General features: G+C 40.0%; 2 protein-coding genes across 3 annotated transcripts; both read right to left on the bottom strand.

Moving 5' to 3' along the window:
- Nucleotides 1-1,270: 1,270 nt before the first annotated feature.
- LOC139199055 (tensin-4-like) lies at nucleotides 1,271-10,450 on the bottom strand. Of its 2 annotated transcripts, XM_070828063.1 has the most exons (13): nucleotides 10,406-10,450; nucleotides 8,870-9,137; nucleotides 7,400-7,742; nucleotides 6,742-7,040; nucleotides 6,554-6,649; nucleotides 6,240-6,371; nucleotides 5,061-5,153; nucleotides 4,269-4,346; nucleotides 3,990-4,052; nucleotides 2,736-2,907; nucleotides 2,545-2,613; nucleotides 2,344-2,373; nucleotides 1,271-2,160 (listed from the first exon to the last, which is right to left on the bottom strand). In XM_070828063.1, the coding sequence occupies exons 2-13, from the start codon at nucleotides 9,120-9,122 to the stop codon at nucleotides 2,028-2,030; spliced, it is 1,761 nt and encodes a 586-aa protein (XP_070684164.1). In that variant the 5' UTR covers nucleotides 9,123-9,137; nucleotides 10,406-10,450; the 3' UTR covers nucleotides 1,271-2,027. The 2 variants fall into 2 exon arrangements, with proteins under 2 accessions (XP_070684164.1, XP_070684166.1); XM_070828065.1 differs by lacking the exon at nucleotides 5,061-5,153.
- A 1,107-nt stretch (nucleotides 10,451-11,557) lies between these two features.
- On the bottom strand, nucleotides 11,558-13,298 carry ccr7 (chemokine (C-C motif) receptor 7). The gene is made up of 2 exons (XM_070827711.1): nucleotides 13,230-13,298; nucleotides 11,558-12,992 (listed from the first exon to the last, which is right to left on the bottom strand). The coding sequence occupies exons 1-2, from the start codon at nucleotides 13,239-13,241 to the stop codon at nucleotides 11,925-11,927; spliced, it is 1,080 nt and encodes a 359-aa protein (XP_070683812.1). The 5' UTR covers nucleotides 13,242-13,298; the 3' UTR covers nucleotides 11,558-11,924.
- Between the last annotated feature and the right edge of the window lie 2,390 nt (nucleotides 13,299-15,688).

Below are 15,688 nucleotides of genomic sequence, written 5' to 3'. Positions count from 1 at the left end.
TCTTTTTTTGCGGTTGTTGTAGTTTACTGCACAGCAACTCCTCTCATCCCTGCTTTGGAGCTTGGCTCTACAGCTTGATGAGTGCTGCTCTCCGTCCTCTGGATGCACGCACATCTCTGTGACGACGACGCACAGAAACCCGTCTATAGCAGCTGCCACCTTCACTTTATACTGCATCCTGACAGAGAGCAGAACTACAGTAATGCAAAATGAGTTAAGTAGATGTGCCATATAAAGTGGCAGTGACACCCTAGCGAGAATGACAAGAATCCTCAGTAAACAGGACGCGTTATTTTGTTGCGTTGCTGATTCCACTATACATCAACATAATAAGGTTTGAATCGAAACACACCGTCTCATATTCTTTGTGCACTTTAAGTTATTAATGGCCAAATTGAATTGCAATTCAAAAGTGTTTTATTATTTAAAGATTTTGTGGGGGAGGGGGTTGCATTTCTTCTCTTAGTCAAGCTGAGGGTCCAGTGGAATTATTAATAATGGTAATAAAACAGTGCTGAGTCCCCCTTCCACCCCAATAGATTTTATACATTCCCTAAATGCTCGCACTGCAGATGCATACAGCAGTGATTGGAACAACAGCACTGAGAGATACCCAGAACGAGTGTACGTTGAAGGTCTTTCGTCATTGCAGTTCATTCTCTATGTGGCGGAAAAAAAATTGTGCAACTCCAACTGAAAATGTAGCCGCATTCTGCGATGGAAATACAAACTGCTTACTGTGAGCTGACAGCAGTGAGGCTCTTAGCACTCACCACGTCTCAGAGAATTCAGATTTCCCGTCTTAACCAGAGGAGGGCAGTATTTGTAAATAGTTAACACTGCAGTGCATCTTCAACGCTCGTCTCGGGTCGTGTAGCACATGCTATCCGTTACACCTCGGATTAGGAGTTTTCATGTTAAGTTTTGAGTTTGCACCAAAGGTATTAAAAATAAGAAAAAGGACCATTGTGCATCGTATTCGGGTGCCTCAGAATATGTTGAGAATATTTAAAGATACTATCTATGCAGTTCTATTCTTGATTTTGCTTTGCTTCATGAAGCACATTCTTAATTTTGAGAGCTCTGTAACTTCAGAATGAATGCTTTTATCTAACAAGTTATCATTTAAAATAAAAAAAGAAATATGTGCAGACTGTTGTGTTTCCTATCTAAGCTCTTTGTTGTTCACATTTGCACATGCACACTTGTCTCTCTCTTTCTCAGACATAAACGTGTGTGAGCACGCACACACGAGTTCATCACGTCTGTGTTTATTATTCATCAGAACAATTCAACCAAAACAAATACATGAATATACAGAGAAGATATTGTCTACAGTGCAGTATAATAAATACATTTTGAACTATACAACTGTGGTATCTGCAAAGTTTCTGCTTTGAAATGAAAGGACATATACGAGTCTAATAAGAGAACCTTCAAAATCTCTCATCACTATATTTAATAGCATCAGCTAGTACAGATTTACTTCTCAGTTATATGGGAATCATTCTACATTTAGGAATAAGACAAATCAACTGCTTTTCCAAGTCCTACCCATATGTCCAACACAAGGTGTAACATTTTATACAACAATATTTTACATCATTCATATATTAAGTATTACAACTATATTGTTCAGCATTTTTTCAGTCTGGTTAGATATTATTTTCAACAGCATTAGCGTGTCATTTAATTACTCTCATTTGTTCCTGGTCCCTTGTCTGTTCCATTCTTTCTCTACAGCTGTTCGGTCTTTTTATCTTCATGTACGCCACAGTTACACCTGTCTCTCCGCTATGACCTGTATCATCTGACCGTGGTACCAGTGTGGGTAGCCCTGAACACTTCTAACTCAGATTTTACTGCCATTGTAATCAGGCAGGTGAAGTAACTTGTTCGGTTTAACAACAGCGGTGACACTAACAATGACCACCGCTTTGGAGAAAAGTACAGTATAAGACAGACAGGTAGGTGGCAGGCCCTTAGGATACCCCTTACTGCATCATGCTGCCTCTGACCTTGTGTGTCTATGGCTTGGCTATGGCAGCCTGAATAACCTCAGTGACCTGTTTGCAAGGCTGCAGGGGGTCATATTCTGCAAAGACGTGGCACACGTTCTCCATGCCAGACTCTACAGCTTTGGTCACAAAGCCAAACATCCTGTTGGGACACAGAAATGATAGATTAGATTAGATTAGATTAGATTAGAGTGAATTAGTACAACATTTAAGTACACTGAAGTATTCTTTAAATGGAAGTATAAAATATATTTTCAATAAATTTACAGTTAAATGCAAAACATTATTCTGATATTGTAAGCAATTAAAGTTAAATTAAAATTACCTTGCACCAAAACTGCACCCTTTCACCCACCTGCAAGAGTGGAAAAGACAAAGTTTAAGATTAAGAGCTGTGTCATACTCTGTTGTAAATGCTGTTCTTTTTTTCACTTGTGGGAATTTTGCCAGCATTGCAGGAAAATCACCGGTGTAACTAATAATATGAATGACTTTTGCATTTCATGACGTGTTGCTGGAAACTCACAGTCGACTATCTGGATCTTCTCCGCTGTAGCTGAGGAGGTGAGCAGGGTAATGGCGCCTGAAGAAGAGCCTGTGAAAACATGATCGCGCACGTTAGAAATGGCCTTCACTAAATGTTACACAACCATGATTTTGTTGTGTATAGTAAGTAAAATCTCAGCAGCTGGCTGACAGGATGTGTGTTTTTCTTACTTCCTGTTGATATCTGTCAGTGTAACACCCTTCAGTGACACCTTCATGTTAACTATGGTGGGTGCGAAGGAACCTGAGGCCTTGTCAAGTGTGGAAGACACGGCCTTCTGCACGGCGTAAGGGCCTGTCAGCATCTCAGTGGGGACAGCGTTCAGGTAGATGAAATTGCAGGCTATTGAAAAGATAAACATTGCATTAAACACATAGGGAAGTGAAACATCAACTTCCTCTAGATGCTGGTTATTCCAGTAACCCTTTTTAAAAATAGGCATATTTTACACATACACACACACATATATACACTACTCACTAAAAGTTAGGGATATTCGGCTTTCGGGTGAAATTTCAGGATGAACCTAAAATGCATTCTAACCTTTCCAGGTGAACTTAATGTGACCTTCTCTAAACCTTTGAATGCACATGTCCAACTGTTCAGTGTTTCAGTACTTTTTGCACCAGCTGCTGTTCTCTAACAAGAAGCTTAACAGCAACATTCACAACAGGTTTGATCCATGAATCCACCAATACATTTCCTAAATCTTTCCTTAGATTTTCTTTCAATAAATTGTTTAAGATGAATAAAATGACCATTGCATGCTTCTACTTAAATGCCCTACTTTCATGATATAATATCACTGTAGCATTCACTTTTTACATTTTCCATATATTTCACCTGAAAGTCGAATATCCCTAACTTACTGTGAGTAGTGTATGTGAGTGTAGAGGTGCAGAGAGGCCTAATGAGTAAATGCTGCTACTATTAATACCAACTTCTATTTAAATGCAGGACTTCCTTGTAGTGGAGTCAGGACCCCTGAATGACACGTCACTGATGCAGTAAGGTAATTAACTACACCTGTGTGTGCTTTTCCCACCATGATGAGGGTCGGCTAACCCACACCTCAAGCTAACGTTAGCAAGGTGGAGTGAAAGCTACACTTCTCTTAAAGTATTGGCTTCAGAAAACCGGTACTGAAATTGACTTTCTTAACAGTAATGTAGCTATTTCTCATAGAAAACTTTCTGAAAAGCTCCAGAAGAGTCTGAAAGACAATAACGCTAAGGATAGCTTGAGCTAACGCTAGCGACCCGTTTGCTGTTAGCATTTCCTACATGGCTTTAAAAGGTAAGAAAACGGTTCAAGGCCACTTAATCCGATGAATCTATCAGTAATATATCAGATAAGTGCTGTATGTGCTTGCATGCTGATTTTAACAAGCAGGATTTATATTATTCACTGTGATTCTGTCCCACCTGTTTTACTATTGTCCTCTGATGCTGGTTTGTCATTTGCCATCTCCTCTGCTGTTCCCAGGTCTGTGTAGGCAAAATAAGAGATGAGCTTTTCATTGTTCTAACTTTACACACACACACACACACACACGGTGATATTAATAATGATGATACTTTTTTATTAACAGAGCGCTTTGCATGAAGCTCAAGGGCACGTTACCAAAGGCCTAAACGCTCACTAACAACATGGAACACACAGCATTAAATTCTCAAACCCTGTATCTTTCAATAATGACCTACCTTGAGAGTGGAGCAGTAATTTGCAGGGTAAAGCATAAGCAGAGGTAGTGTGCTGGTAGACCAGTGCAGAGAGACTACCTGCAAAGATGGCACAAAATCAGAGCTTTGATTGAGCTCGGTTCTGATCGAGATTTTCATTGTCTTAGTCTGGAACACAAAACGTCACACTAACGTTTAGATTTTTCACTTTTGAGGAGCAGGAGACTTTAGAATCCTAGGTGCTGAATAGTGTTTACTGTGGGTTATTTTCTAGCTGTGTGGATGGTAATTTAGCTTTTTAAACCCACTGTAGTACATTGGCCCATTCCAGGATCAATTCCACTTTGAAAAAGTTAAAAAAAAAAAAAAAACTGAACAAAATCATGATATACAGACTTTTAGTTGAAATTGAAGTTATGGGCTGAGTAAAACTGATTCAATATGTTTTTGCCATGTGGGGACATGTCAGAGCCACCACAGCTAGGGTAATTCTGTGGAAGCAGATACACCAGTGCATATATCTTATTACTCACACTCACAGGCTCCGGTAAGAAAGAAAAGACCCAGAATAAACTTTGATAATGGCTCTGTGGGTGTGAGGACACGCCCTATGAACTCAAGCCTTTAAATAAAGAACAAGATCCACCTGCTGCTGCCCACCCACTACACAAGAACCCAGACGTGGCTGACTCAGTGCCGGTGTGTCTGACAGGATGTGCACTCATATTGAGCAGGCAACCACGTTTTGAGTGAGTTTACAAGGAAATTGAGCAATTCGAGACGTGACACAAAGTATCGTTGGAGCTAACTTACCAAAGTATGGTTCCTGAGAAGAGCCTTTAATGCGTACACCCTTAGCTGATGATTCAATAAGGAAATGTCTGACCAGATCTGAACTGCTCTCTCCTGATGAAGGGACAAAATTCACATGAAACAAGAATTACAGACAGTCGATAAACAGTAATGTGCAAAATATGAAATTTCTACATTAAAGCAGATAAGAGACACCGGCAGCTATTTCACATAGCTTGTGACTGATCATTTATTTAACTTGATTGTTATTATATACTTTTTTTTTTTTTTACATTTTTACTCATTACTCTTGTTGTCCTGCATCACATGGTGCCCAATCCGTATGGCTTTACGAGACACCAGACAACAACAGATACCAAGATCGCACAGCAAATCATAAAGTACAAATCCACAAATCAAAAAGAGAATATTTCAAAGTAACCCATTTTAGAGTATACAGGCTACTCTATCTTTTCGAGGAATCTCACCAAAACAATACCACATTAAAAAGATAACTCGTGGTATTACCTCAACAGCATCAAGATGAGTGGAAACATAGATAAACGCTACCACATAACACATAAATGCTGCTCTTCTTCCTTTTTACCTGTCTAGCCCAACTGCCAGGGAGAAGGTAGAAACAAGCAATAAAAACCAGATCTCTTCTTCCAACGCTCCTTGTAAATCCCTAATAATCTTGTTTGACTATATGTGTATTACACTGCAAATTGTTTATGAAAAATAACATGGAAGTCAAACAGAGAAAATATTATAGCAACATCCCTCAACCAGGTATCACTGCGCTGTCTAATTATCATTGGTTGAGGAATAATTCAACCGAGGAATATGGTAACAGACAGCGTACTGCACACTGACATGATCTCTGTTGTCACCTGTCTTTCATATTCTGCATTCTTAAAAAGTGCTCTAAACAGGTGGGTTTCTCTTGTGTTTACACAGCCTTTACTGTGGGTGTAGAACATAGCAGCACTGTATCCTGCCTCGCCACAGTTGGGTAGCGGAGTTGGCTCCCTGTTCCTTTCAGGTCTCTGGTATGGACAGCACTGTGCTGACAATGTTCACGATTGTGGTAGTTGTGGCATTGTAGACCTTCTCTTTCCTGTATGTGACCAAACACTGCTGTGACTGTTTCGATAATAGCACATGATTCACACACTGAACTGAATAGTAAAAGTTTACCTGGGTAGGCGGAGGCGGTGATGCTGGCAGAAGTTTGGTCCACCTTCATGGCCAGACCAAAACTACCTCTGTAGGAGGTGCTGTCTCTCACCACAAACGTGCCTGCTTCCTTGTCCTTTACTAAGGCTTCAGCTAGAATAAATTAAAGGTCACAGAAAATGCTTAGTGACAGTTGCAAATGTTTATTAATGTATCTGTGCTGCAGAGGAATCCTACACCTTCTTAATTCTGCATGATGATATAACTTCGGAGCTTGAGCAAAGCTCCTGTGTCTTCAGTGAGTTGTCTTTGGAGAGATATTTTGGTATTCTCACCTTCTGCTCTGCTGATATGTGGACGGAACCAAAACTTTGAAGTGTCCATGACAAATTTCATGGAGGGCTGGCCGCAATTAAAGTGGGCTTGGACACCTAAACAACCAAAAAATATGACGGTTGGATCAAATACTCTTAAAGTGTGCTAGCTGCCAGCATAATATAGTACTGTGATACGAGCCACTCACTGTGAGGAGACAATGGCTTTGAGTTGGACATATGGATGGTCTGCATCAAATCCATGTCTGGTCCAGGAGACTGGATTTGCAGATCTTGCTGTGGTGCACCGTTGACTAGCAGTAGGGGAATATCGGTGAAAGACCCAGAGAGTGAGGCAGGACTGCTCTGTGCTCCTTTGTTGTGAAGCTCTTGTAGATGTCCCTGCTTTGTCAGTGAGGGCTTCTGTGGGCTGTGCCTTGTTCCGAAACAGGATGGACTTAGGATGGACTCCGGAGAGTCAGCATCTTCACTGGCCAGGGACAGGTTGCTACACAGGGAGGAAGAAGATATGTTGTAAATGTACATATCAATACAATACATATCAATACCATTCTTTAGTATTTATCAGTAAATATTTACTTTAACTTTACTAAAAGGTAAAGACAAGAAGTCAATTAATTTGTAACATTAGAGTAATGATAATAATAATAAAGGCTGGTACCTACTACTGCCATAAAACTCTTGTTCCACTGCAAAATCACAAGCAAGTATCAGTCCACTAAGTTAGTCAGTGAACTGGCCCTGATCAGCCTCTTTAAAAGGTTTTGCAGCATATTGTTGTTGCATGCAAAGCCCACATATTTTCAATTTGTTTAAGGCAGGCCTTATTTCAATTGTGATTTTTACCTGCCGAGGATGTAGTTGGTGTCTGAGCATGTTGACGTGGAGAGGAGTGAGGCCACACTGTTTCTGTTAGAGTGTGACAAGCACAGGGATCCTTGGGAAAAGGCACCGTCATGCTTTGGAGAGGGATTTCGTCGGGGTGCACTTCCACATGGCAGCGGAGGCAGGGAGGAAGTAGGGGAGCTGGAGAACACCAGCGTTCCATGGGGACTGCAGCTGAGACTACAGCGTGTAGGGATGGGTATACTGGGAGAAACAGATTTGGCTATGGTGGGCGAAGAGCCAGGAGAACATCCTCGAGGGACCACCACACAGCTGGAGACATCGTCATCCGAGCAGGAGTCGTCTGAGGATGGAGTGGAAAGTGTTAGCAAAAACACTGAATCATGAAATATCATGTAGGATGTGAAACTCAGTGGAAAAACCCTGCGTGTTCCATGTTCCTGACTTCATGCTTTGGTTTTCTGAACAACATGGGCTTGGCCTCCGCATGTAAACGCACAGGTACTGGAATTATCCTGATAAAGACATTCATATTTCTCATGCAGGTACCTGCTTGTACAGCTCAGGTCATTCCTTCCAAACTAAATTCTTTGAATTGTGCACTTCTGCTGTTGCTATGACACCAAATCACTTAAAGGAGTCCCAACTTGTTCTTGTGCATTGAGGATCTGTTTGCCTCATTGTGTTGATCGCCATTGAGTGAGTTTATGCCCTCAGGAAAACCCTGTAGCCTGTGGTCAGTGACTGAGCCAGACGGGTGGCTTCTGCAACAAAAGTTACATAATAATGACTAATTCATACAGAAATAGAAACATCTGTCTGCAGCTGTAGGAAGGTGCTGTGGTGAGTGTTTTTACAAGGGAAAATACTGTATTTTGTAATCATATGAAATGAGTACTCATCAACACAGCACAGGATATGTTCTCTTTTATTGTTTAAACGCCTACCATGAATAAGACTTTCCTATAGTCTGATTTTTCATCACTGTTGAACGATTTCCTTCAAACTCTCTATGTTTCAAGACAAGTTGAACAAGAAGTCCTTTCATATCCTTTCTTGACTCTTGTGCAAACGTTCTGATCTGAGTGAATACACCACAGTACCGCCCTCACATGTGACTAGTCGGTGAGCTTTTCTGTCCGTAGCCCAACATGTGCAGGGTGTGGTACTAGTCTGGGCAGTAATCCCAGAACAAGAGTGAAGTGGTGCAATTACCCCATGATTAGAAAAATAAAACTATCTCAAAAAGGGAGGGTAAATTTCCAAACCCCCAGGCTATGTGTTCTGTTTGTTTTATAAGGATGACTATGGTTTTACTGTGTTCTGTGTCACACCTCTGTAGGCTGGAGCCTGACTTTGTTGTACTTTGTTGTTGATGTGTTTAAGTGAGAAAGAACTGCAACATGGCAAAGATGGATTGAATAGCGTAGAAACAAAAGAAAGCTTTAATGCAAAGTGGCTTTACAATACCTGTAGCAGGGCTGATGCACGAGGGACTTTTGTTGACTGGAATGACCTCAAATGTCGGATCCAGTTCCAGGATGAGCTGGTTGAGATTATCCAGGGAAATCTCAAGATCACGGTCGTCATGGTTACCACTGGGCTCCGTGAGAACGGGATGTTGATTGACTGTCTCTTGGGCCGAGTCCAGGCGGATAGTTTGACCGACTCTCAGAACTTGATTGGGTATCACGTGGGACATGCCTTTGGCTGTAAGCATCATGGTAGAGCTCACAGACTTCTGGGACAACCAATGGAGACAGATCAGTTTCACTGCCTTCACTGGAAACACAGCCTCGCTTTTGTCCCCCTTTGAAGAACAGTCCCACCATAACCTTTTTTCCCAGATACTCATATTAAGGCCATTGTTATAGACTGTACATAAACACCTGTCTCAGGTGCATCTCATTTGCAGCTGTCAGATTTCAATAAGAATTGTTTATCAATAGATTTGATAGATAAAGCTTTTTTCATTGAACTGGTACAGTGTTGTCTTATATTTGGTGAGTTCATCGTTGGTGAATCATTGGACATTCACTGGACTTAAGCAGAAAATAAGTTGAAAGTTGTTGCTGTTAATAAAGACAGTAAACAGTATGTCTCCTAGAGTGCACGTCAGTATATGTAGCCCAAGGCTTCCCACGTTTCCCCACCCATGCATAAAACTACTCAGTGATGATGACACAAGCTGAGTAAATGGCTTCCTTCAGTGCTGATATCAGCATGAATAGCTGTTTAAGAAGGGTGTGCCATGCGGTTTATGATCAGCTCTTACTGTTTTAGACGAGGCATGGTGCTCAGTGAGTCACCTAGGTGACTGGTGGTTACCATGAGCACACAAGTGTTTTCCTACAACAGCCAAAACTTTTAGGGTGAACGTAGTATTTTGGAAAGTAGTCTACAAAAATCTGCTTTTATTTTTTGGGAAATTTCAGATCATTCAGAATATTTTTTACTTTTGAGAAACAACCACCAAGTTTCCCTAAGCTTCACATTGGTCAATAACACAGTGTGCAGTGAAGTGTGATATTCTGTATATGAGCTAAGTGAGGAAGGTGACTCTTGAGTTATTTAGAGTCTTTGATCTCACTGTTGGAAATGAGAGCATTCATGTGGAGCATCATAATTTGCTTTAATGTAACTTTTTATATCCCTGCCAAGACCTGCTGCAATGATAGTAAAAACAGAAAAACACAGCTTTAAGACTAGATTACAAACAAACAGGGGACTGTCCAATAACAATTAACTGCTGTTGATGTATTTGTTCAAAGTTGATAAATTATGTATATATGTTGTATATTTTTAGATAGATAGATAGAAATACTTTATTGATCCCCGGGGGGGAAATTCTGGTGTTACAATAGCATAGAAAGTTAAAGTGAGCGCCACCATGAATACAAACAAATAAATAAGCAAAATAAAAATGTACAAAATGTTGTAAGTTTACTGGGACTGGTGTCTTGTATATTCTATTATATATCTTAAAGTTAAGAAAGGTCATCTTACCTTATTTTCTTCTAATGTTGTAATGCTGATGAACCCTCAGACCGCTCACTCTTTTACTTTGACATTTGGTGTGTTGCATGCTTTTATCAATGAAATCCCAACCCTTTTCCCTGTGAGCCTATCAGCAATGAGAATCACTAATCCCTGTGGCTCCAACTAATGATGTCATCTTAGCAGCTTAAAGCTAAAGTATGGCTGGAGGGGAGTTTTTCTTTTTTCCCAAACACTGAAATCAGATGATTACACATTACACATGAATTTCTGTCTTACAGAAAGTGTAGCCAAAGAGGCAGTACATTTTATGTTATTCCACAACATTATTTGTAATGTTGTGCTTGCTTGCTTATACACTTTTTCATAACAATAAAATATTAAGTGAGCGAGTGCATGAACAGTTGCTGTAGAGAGTGTTTGTGGAGAATACTGGGTGTTAAATGTACTGGTGAGATGAACAGGAGCTCCACTAATCTTGTGTGTTGCACTATAATCTGCTATCCTTCACTTACAGCTGATGTAGCTGTAAGACTTTACAAAGCCAGTTTATTCATGCTACTTAAAACACAACAGCCCTCTTATTTTACACCTTCATCTTAGGTTCCACCCCTGCCTTTCTCACATCCTCATCATTTTTGTTGAACACATTATCTGTGACTGTGTCCTTAATTATTGCTATGCTAACAATGCACAGCTTTAAGTGTTTGAATTACTATATTGCTGGAATCAGCTTCTGAATGTCCAAAGGCTTTCTGCAATCAAATGTTAACAACACTGACGTCAGACTTTCCGTCACTTAGGTGTCCTGCCTATTGCGTTTATGAATCAATCGACATTTGTTATTGCGGCAGAACATATTTAGCCATTAATTGTTACTTAGTTAAAATATATTTAAAAATCACATCCTTCCTGCAGTTGGCCAAAATCTAGTTTTTTGTCTCCTCTTGTGTTTAAGTTTTGTAATATACTAAATGTAAGTCTTTTAGAACCTACATTACCTGGTTACAATAACTTTTCAAATGTAACCAAAATCCTGCCGTAAAATTGCTAAAACTTGGATAATGGCTCTTACCAGCACTGGCTTTCAGTCAGATTTAGGATTTAATCTAAAATCATTCTTAGCCTTACTTGTAAAATAATCATTACATCTTGTCTTGTTTCAGTGAATTATTTTATTTAATCCAGCTAACTTACAATATTGCAAGTATCTTACAATACAGAGTAGAGTCAATAAAAACAGTATTGAACAGTATCAACAGCTTTGCACTGTAGATCAGATTTCATTATTCATTAGATTTCACTAACTCCGTGCATTTTTTGAAATAACTGTGGTCTGCAGACACTACAAAAAATAACCGAAGCCTAGTTTGATCTTTACAGAAGAGAATAAACAGTAAAAAAAATCATTGCAATTTATATGATAATGTCTGGTATGTACAGGTGAAATATATTTTTTGTTTGAGACTTTTTATGTTCAACATTATTCAGGTGTGGACAGGCTATATGTGTCCATACTGAAACAGCTTTAAGGAGAGAATGTGGTGGTGGTGTCAGTGTCGGTGGCCCCTGAGCTCCTCCTCCTGCCACAGGTATACCTGAAGAACCTCTCCTGGCTCATGCAACCCAAGTCCTTCAGTAGCTTCAGGAGGTCATGACGAAACTTGACACCGATGAAGGCATAGACGAAGGGATTCAGGCAGCACCTCAGGAAGGCCATACACTGGGTGACATCAGTGGCGTAGAGGAGTCTGTTGTCATAGCTGCAGCTTTTGGCTCCTCCTTGTGCTGTAATAACTGTGTTCCAAAATAGAACCAGGTTATAAGGTACTTGGCAGACCAGGAAGACAGCTACTACCGCAAGGATCACCTTGATGGCCTTATTCCGTTCAAAGTTACGAGCCTGGCAAAGGGTGTGGACAATGCTGCTGTAACAGAAGCTCATGACCAGGAGTGGGAGGACAAAAGCCAAGACAATCTGGCTTGCTTGAACAGTGACACGGAGCTTGTCAGAATTGCTGGAATAAGGGGTGCAGGTGTTATTATTGATAGTGGTGTAGTGCATCTCTGGTATGGAGAAGATCAGCGCCATCACCCAGATGGCAGCGGATGACACCTTGCTGAGAAACATCGCCTGGGAGCGATGACGGTGAGCAGAGACAGCCTTGGCGATGGCGAAGTAGCGGTCTACGCTGATGAAAGAGAGAAGGAACATGCTGCTGTAGAAGCTGACCTTGTAAATAGTGTGCATGGCTTTGCACAACACCAGGCCCAGCACCCATTCTGCCATGGAGTTGGCTGCCCAGAAGGGGAGCGATAGAGCAAAGAGAAGGTCTGCAAAGGACAGGTTGAGCAGGTACACATCTGTCATGGTCTTGAGACGCCTGAAGTAGAAAAAGGTGAGGATGACCAGAATGTTCCCTGCCAGCCCCAGCAAGCAGATGATGGAGTGGAAGGTAGGCATGAACCAGAGGCGGAACTGGCGGTTGGATTCTTTCACACAGAGTACAGGAAAGTCATCATAATTCACACTGAAAGCACTATAATCCTGGTAGGTGTAGTTCATGGTGGTATTCTCCTCATGTGACAAGCAAGACTGTAATCAAAGAGATTAAGAGAAGAGAAAAATTAGAAGCCACCTGTCTCCAACATTTTTGACATTTGACTCAGTTTTTGCACACCTTACAGACCACTTCCTCGGAGGAAACGGTGCTAGAGGGGGGGACGTTGTGGTTAGTTACCTGCTGTTTTCACCTTTAAGTGAATCCAAATTGCTAAAACAAAGTGTGAACGCTTTGTTATTTTTCATGTTTACAAGTCAAATTTTTTTTACCTTAAAATTCATTAACCATATCAGCACAGCTGGCAGAAGCTTTTGGAGATCTGAAAAACAAATGGAGTGAATTTTTAGAAGATCAAGTACTGTAACTGTGACTGACAATATCCTTAATAAGCATGAAGAGGATGATTATGTGTTATGTTAGAAAGCAATAGAATGATCATATAAAGGGGTACTACGGTTTAGTACTGCAATTCCATGTAGTGAAAGGCCTTGAGACAGATTTACAAAGGAAAGGTCAACACTGAAGCAGGGTTATTGTCTTAGACCTCGCAAGGCTCCTCCAGAGCCACGAAAGACAATAGTCAACTGTTTTCACAGGCTGACCAATCATAATTCCTGGTAATCTGACCTTTATGGTGAAAATTTGTGGGGTTCCTCTTTAAATGCTACAACACTGGTTTTATTTTCTGACATTGCCTTTTACTGTTAAAAGTAAGACGCTTCCTGTGCAACTGGTTGTAGTGTGGCTTTAAATTAGCGCACTGAAAAAAGTCACTTGGTTCTGTATTTTGCTGAAAGCTAGTAATAGTAGTAGGAGTAGTAGTAGTAGTAAACATTAGTCAAAAAGTATCCAATCATTGATGAATCTTACTAATTGATGTAAGACAAATGCAATAAGGCAAAAAATCTGTTATTTAAAAAGTAAAAATTGTTTATTTCAGTAATAATATTAAGCACTGGTTGGCAGATTGGTAGTACTTCACAAAATAATGTTGGCTGTTTAATGACTACAGACATACACTTAACTGATTTAGTAACACATGAAGTCAACTTCACAAAATGTGTGTACTGTTGCGTCAATCTGCTTACAGAGCTGAAACAGTTCTGGTATTAACACCACTTTCAGTCCTTGTACACATGGATGACCATGATAACTGTGGTTGATTAAGCACGTTACATACTGATATCATTAATTACTTTAATGCCAGAACAGTCCACACTGTGTGGAATTTTGAAATGATCAGTTTTGAATTATTACTTTAAACATGATCATTTTGATGGTCTTTTATATTACATCTTTGATATTTTTACATTACGTTGATTCACCACCAGCACCCCCTTTTAACTTTGTTAACTCTGATAAGGTACTCACCGCTGACAGAGGTCATGTCGACTGACTAGTACGCTGCAGGCAGTGCCACTAAACACAGATGAGCTGAAGTTGTTTGATGGTGGTTTCCCCTTGTTGAAATGAAAAAAAGCTGCCTTACTGAAACTTTTTTCTCCTCAGCCCTCAGTAATCATGTGAGGTAACTCCAAAGACCACACACAAAGATACAATTATTTGGACTACAATGTACTGTGTATTAAAATATGAAGATAAGATAAGTTCAAACTGCAATGTTGTCCATCATTTGATGTTGTTATAGCTGTCAGGAATAATATGGAGACTAACCTCTATGACTGGAAAGATAAAACTAGAACCATTTGCTGAGGGTTGTAGTTTCAGAGTTCATTTCAGAGTTTGATGGGTTTCATCAACATGATGGACTAACTCATGTTTCCATGAAAGGGACTACCTGAGAAGGAGCATGGGGTGAGGTATAAAGCAATTATTAAGTCAACACATTGTAATGTACAGTAATGAGTAAAATACTGTTGTTGGTGCGATCATGTTTTCATACTGGGAAACTTTCATACTTCAATACTTCATATTGACTGTACTGGACTTCAGATGAGACTTGCAGAACTACATTTTTGTCTGCTAACATGCACGATCTGTACCGGCACCTCTACACCTGTATGTCTGCGGTTGTGGTTTCTCTCTTGTGCTAACCACATGGTACAAAACATGGAAAGTTACTATGCAAGGGACATGCTCAAATTAAAGCACTACCAAATCATTACACCATCTCATAACAGGCTGATACCATAGAAAGCTTACACCTCCCGTCAGGTCCAAGTCATTGTTTTAAGCAGTAATGCTGAATTTTGCATATGCATAACTCTACACTCAGGGGGATTGCAAGTTCTGCACTGAAAACAGGAAATCAGAACAATTCCTTCTCATCTTACCCACTTCCCTTACCTGTACGGTACTGTGCAAAGGACAACTATGCTGCATGCAAGCACAGTGTATGCAACACTGAATGTTTGGCATAAGCAAATGCATACCAGTGTACAGAGTACTTTTTAATCTTTATCATCTATGTCCCATGACTAATGCTGTTATGTAAATTAAATTCTACCATAAATAATGCATGTTTTTTATCATAAACATACATTCATATGTACACGGTTGCCCATAAAGTTGGAATAATTTTGTTTTTCCCCAATTTAGTTAAAGCCTGAATCCACAGTTCGCAAAGGTTAATTGTGGTTAAAGTTTCACTCTGATATGTTTGGAAGAGTTTGATCAATAAAGTTGAGAAGATATGCACTTTATTTATCAAGAATAAATCACATTGTCACAATCATTTCATGAGAAGAGGTAAAAAACATTTGATTCC

The sequence above is a fragment of the Pempheris klunzingeri genome, chromosome 3, assembly GCF_042242105.1.
Source record: "Pempheris klunzingeri isolate RE-2024b chromosome 3, fPemKlu1.hap1, whole genome shotgun sequence".
Lineage (NCBI taxonomy): Eukaryota > Metazoa > Chordata > Actinopteri > Acropomatiformes > Pempheridae > Pempheris > Pempheris klunzingeri.
Note: the sequence above shows the minus strand (reverse complement) of the source record. Positions and strands in the feature narration are given on the sequence as shown.

Coding starts and splice junctions, on each gene's coding strand:
- LOC139199055 (XM_070828063.1), bottom strand. CDS start 9,122: ATGATGCTTACAGCCAAAGGCATGTCCCACGTGATACCCAATCAAGTT. Junction 7,743..8,869: donor GTGCATCAGCCCTGCTACAG/GTATTGTAAAGC, acceptor CTCCATCCTCAG/ACGACTCCTGCTCGGATGAC. Junction 4,347..5,060: donor TTCTCAGGAACCATACTTTG/GTAAGTTAGCTC, acceptor CCATCTTTGCAG/GTAGTCTCTCTGCACTGGTC.